This window comes from Chelmon rostratus, chromosome 7 (assembly GCF_017976325.1).
Source record: "Chelmon rostratus isolate fCheRos1 chromosome 7, fCheRos1.pri, whole genome shotgun sequence".
NCBI lineage: Eukaryota > Metazoa > Chordata > Actinopteri > Chaetodontiformes > Chaetodontidae > Chelmon > Chelmon rostratus.
Genome location: NC_055664.1, coordinates 17715088 through 17720244, shown reverse-complemented (window position 1 = coordinate 17720244; position 5157 = coordinate 17715088). Strand labels below are relative to the sequence as shown.

At 45.0% G+C, this 5157-nt stretch overlaps 1 protein-coding gene across 1 annotated transcript in view; it reads left to right on the top strand.

Annotated features, from left to right (window-relative positions):
• The first annotated feature begins 4220 nt into the window (after nt 1-4220).
• LOC121608908 (protein jagged-1b) overlaps nt 4221-5157 on the top strand; it is a 47042-nt gene continuing 46105 nt past the window's right edge. Inside the window, exon 1 of the mRNA XM_041940335.1 lies at nt 4221-5026. Within this exon, the coding sequence (XP_041796269.1) occupies nt 4868-5026 (159 nt within the window). The 5' untranslated portion in view covers nt 4221-4867. The remainder of the gene's footprint in view (nt 5027-5157) is intronic.

Sequence of the window (5157 nt, the reverse complement as noted above, 5' to 3'; positions counted from 1 at the left end):
TTAGTGTTCAGCCTCACGTCTTTGTGTTTATATGTTGCAGTGAGACTTCATCCTATAGGTGGTACTATAAATGTACTTTCTTCTACCCCTGTTGTTGAGATGTGTTGCACAGGAGTTGGTGGATAAAGGGATGATAGATGGGTTAAATATCTCACATTTTAAATCATTGTTTGAGCAACCCAACTGATGATTAATTCTTAATGGTGATTTTTATTCCTTGTCCCCACTACTTCTGCCTCTTCCTTCATGAATTTTACTAAAACTTAAAATATTTAGTGATACTCTGTTCATGCCGGGGGTGTTAAACCATTTGCTACAGAAGAACCAAACCAAAAACTACACCAGGCGATCTCCTCAACAACAGAGTATGGATTATTTTGGGGACACCTTGGTTAGCTTTTTCTTGCAACACAAACTCTCAGCTCTCTGTAGGACAAAGCTGATCGCCAGAATTGTCTGTCTTAGTCAGCAGCGGAGAGAAGTTTCATCGATGTCATGAACAGACGTCCTTGGCTGGACTCAGACACAGGATGCTGATGCTATATGGTACATGCTTCAGACTGCTGCTCGCCCACATTCTCCACAAAATTGGTACTTCATAGGAAAAATTGGATTCTTCAGCCGCAGAAAAAAATCTAGTTTTTCATTGGTTATTTATTTAATAGGTTGTCGAACTCTTTGTTCAAAGCATTCTGGGCCTTTATATAAATCCCCATCCCTCCTGCTTGTGAAGTAAACCAGTTGGAGTCTCATTTAATTTGTGCTTTGAAGTAGACAGTAGATGCCCAAACAAACCATTTTTATCTTTCTTTGGCCCCCGTGTTCTGCTCAGTGTAATAAACCAGAGACAGATTAATTTTTTCTAAATCAATTAGATTACGTCATTTACTGGCTGCTCTTGAGCCATCATGCTTTGCCGTTTTCTGTTTCGCTGTAGTGTTTCCTACATCCATCTGTTTTAAGTCTCAAGGCCCCCCCGGATTAGATACAGAATGACAATGATTTAATATTAGATTTGTCAAACAATGGCAACACACGTGTAGCATGTGTGTTTAAACACTATTTTTGCAATCTCAAACTAAATCAGTCACCTCTGTGGTTTCAGGCTTTCAAGGTGTTCATGAAAAGCATATTAATTTGTCACGTAGAGATTGTCAGAGTAAAGACAAACATGTTTTACACTCAGGTATTATGACGGCATTGTAGCCAGTGCTGGATGTTTTCCAGCATTGGCTACAATGCCATTCAGACCCTTAGAAGTACCAATACCAATAATAATATTTACAGAAACATCAACATACAAGCAGCCATAAGATTAAATTAACAACTTGAATGTGAAAATCAAGTAAGATGGTAAGTTTATGCTTCAGTTTCTGGCTTCGGTTAACAGCTCGTCAACTTACACACAGAGCCTCTCAAATTAAAAAGATGGTTTCTCTCGTTTTTCGTGTTTTACGTCACACGTCGTGGTTACGTCATTTACTTGCTGCTCTTGAGCCATCATGCTTTGCAGTTTTCTGTTTTTTTTTTTCTGTTCTCACAAAGTAAGTAGAGACTAAAGTTATGTATGTAGTGAAAAGCAAAACAGTATTTGCCTTTGTAAATTAGTTGATTATAAGTATAAAGTAGCACAACATTTAAATGCGTAGGTACAAGTACCTCAGATCTACGATTGTGTTTTAGACCTATAAGGATGGCATGAGAGTAATTGGTGTTAAAACAAATACCTAAATGAATGCAATTGAATACAATCTTTCACAGGTATCTCAAGTTTGCCAATTAGTAAATGCCTCTGTATGTTTTGCAGCACATCCTCAATGGCCCCTTGCAGCCTTCACATACTGTAGGTTTGCAGAGTAATTACATGCCAACAAGGACCACCTCGTCCTCTCAAAGGCTGGATTCATGAGCGCAGGGTGGAGTGATGTGTGAATTAGGCCTGAAAAGCTCAATTTAGACTTGCACCATCAACTGTGCCCAGCGCACACAGGGCCTCCCTGTTGTGGACTTAAACTGTGCCCTGAGTAATTGTCTTCAGGTCAGCTCAATAGTGTACACAGAAATGCACATTCTTCTGTAGGTTCCCAAGCCTTTCCACACTCTCTTATTTTGCCTTGAGAAAGCGCTGACCTTAGCCACCGGGGCGCCATGTGTGAATGAGTGTGTGTGTGTGTGTGTCTCGCATTCTCTTGGCAACATGCCGATAGCGCCTTCCCTTTCCCCAGCACAGTGATCTTTCAGTTGCAGGCACTGAAAGGCAACTTATCCGGTGGGTTATGTGAGGAAGTTGTGTCTGTCAGATCAAAAATGATGCATAGGATAACCTCAGTGTGTGATGGTGCACATTTGCATTCAGTGGCTCCCTTTGATATTTAGGGGACTGTGTCGTGTGTATGGACGGATGTACTTCACTTTTAAAGCACTTTGTGCCACTTCTGAAGGGTCAACATTTGTGCCAGAAATGGCCACTTTTTTTAACCCATTAATCCCCACTAACCAACCAGTGGGCCGTCATCATATAAACTTGGGCTGTGTGGCTAAACATTGTTCAAAGATTCAGAACTTTGCCAAATATACCACTCTGAATTTTGGGCAAATGTGTATAAAATTTAGAATGTCAACATCTGAAATACTCCCATCTGAAAAAGCATGTCAATAAACATGCCAATACCCTCAGTTTTAACACCATAACTTCAAAGAGGGAGAAGCCCATACATAAGACAGACATATTGTCAGAATTAAGTGATTTCAACAAGTTAATGGGTAAGAAGATGAGGATTGTGTTTTTAAAGGATTCCTCTCTAACAGGTTTGGTATGCATTTGACAGTTTACAGTAGAAATAGAAAACACAGCGGAGGAGCAGCTAGAATCAAAGTCTGGGAAATACATTTATGTTTTTAGAGCAAAAGGAGCTAAACTATCATTGAGAAATTTTGGAAAACTAGTGTGTCACGCACTGATCAGACATCTGTAGACTTTCATAGTGATCAATAAGTCATGCGTTTTAAATTTCTACCCCAAACACACATGTGGCCATTAGATGGTGCCAAATACACAACACACGAGACTTCCGTTGAGGTAACTGGACCCACAGAGCGCAGAGGTTGCTGTACGCGGGTGACTTTTCCTCAGGTGAGAAAACCGCAGCGGCCTCTGAGCAGACCCTGAGATGTCTGTGTGCTTCCGAATGGTCTTTTAGAATTCAGCTCGTGTTTGGAGGTCACTGCTCCTCTATGCAAATCAACCCTCTGCTCCTCAAGAGCCCACTGTTCTGCTCCGGGGTCACTGCAGAGCGCCAGGCCGCGGAAACACCAGCGGTTGTCAGGGAAGCTCTTGAGCAACAAGACTGTGATAGGCCTTAAGACGGAGGAGGAGGAGGAGGAGGGAGGCAGAATCTCATTATATTTCCGCCCAGATGAAGAAGGTACATTGTGTGGAGGTCTTGGACCCAACAGGACGAGCACTGGAAGTCAGATGTGGAAAATATGCCATGTTACCGGTGCCAATATTCAAAAAGATGCCTACAACACCCTACAATTCTCCTTTATATTTATGCGCTGACCCGGGTACTATTCGCAGCCGACGGCATCAGTGGGCGGCGGCATGTGCTTTCAGCATACAGGCTGGCAGCTGTCGTAACAAGCTTAATGTGGGCATGAAGATCACATTTCATAAGAAATCAGTTTGCAGGTTTAGGCTCTTGCGCCACGTGTGGCAAGGCCGTGCGCAATAGCTGATAACGCGTGGTTTTCTTGCTTTTTTTATGTCAGTATACGTTCTGTTTGTGTAGTGCGCATTTTAATCATGCAAGACACCAGCTTCAGACGCTCATAGAAACTTTCCCATTCAGAGGCCACCCGAGCAAAACTGAAAAACACGTTAATTGGCGCGGCGGAGCTTTGAAGTGAGCAGAGGCCTGAAGCTGGGGGAGAGGAACCAGTGAGGTGGCACAAGTGGTAGAAAGGAAACTGAACACACAGAGATGAGAACTGAATCCCATTCTGAATAATCCCACGCGTAAATGTGACGTGCTTAGAAAAAAGTTTTCGGCCCGTCTGCAGGTTGCTCAAACCAGAAAAGGATGCGAGCATTGGTGCGCACTGGGAACCATCCGGACAAGAGCTGAAAGACGGATATTCCCTGCCTCAGGACACACCCTCCATGCTCTCCCTCTCTCTCTCATTGTTTCCCACACACACTCTGTCGCCGCCGGGTTTGGTATCGGGTTTACATGAGACCAACCAGCCGCTTGGATGAGAAGAGCGCAAAGTGAAATCATTCCGCTGGAAAGACGCAACTTCGGCGGCTGCTTCGCGAACACATTAATCGCGAAAAAGGATCAATTTAGATGTTTTTGAATTGTTGTTTTTTTGTTTTGTTTTGTTTTTTGTTCGTGGATCGGGCTTAAGGAGAGAGAAGAAGAAGAACGAGAGTGTGTCAGCTAATTGGGATGAGAGTTCAAGTCAAGCGAGCCAGCAGATTGGACCTTTAAAGCCTCTTAACGCAGGTGGTGGGAGGAATACGGCGCAAGGGGACTGTGTTTATGTGCCGTGCATGTGCGTGTTTCCGTGCATGTGTCGATCCCAGTGGAAATCCACCCTGGGAACAGCGGCAAGGGGGCGATCAGGTGTGTGTGCGCGCGCGTGTGGGTGTGGGTGGGGGATAAATCCAAGCGGAGACAGAGGTAGTTATGGTTTCTCTGACCTGGACGCGATGAAGTGGCTCTGCGGGAGTTCCAGGGTTTAAGACCGGAGAGGAGGAGAGCTGGGCGGACGGAGGGACACAGCGAGGGAGGAGGAGGAGGAGGAGGGGGACACCACGCACCGCCAAAGCGCACAACACGGTCCCCAATCCCTTGACGCAGGGATGGAGAGCACAAGAGCGCACAGGGTAACTCGGCTCGGTCCCCCAAACGGCAGCGGAAAGATCACCGGGCAGCCAGGCATGAAGAGTGAGCGACACCGGGGACACCTCCACCTGCAGCGGACTTTGATTTTTCTCGTCGCGCTCACGATACAACCGCAGGTAAGCCACCGATTAAGTGCTATTTCGAGCGGCATTCCCTTTAACCCCCGAAGCTGACTTTTAATTGTGGTTTAGCCTGCCTTCCTCATCACAGCTGCGTGACAACAGTCAATAATGGAGTCCACACGCAC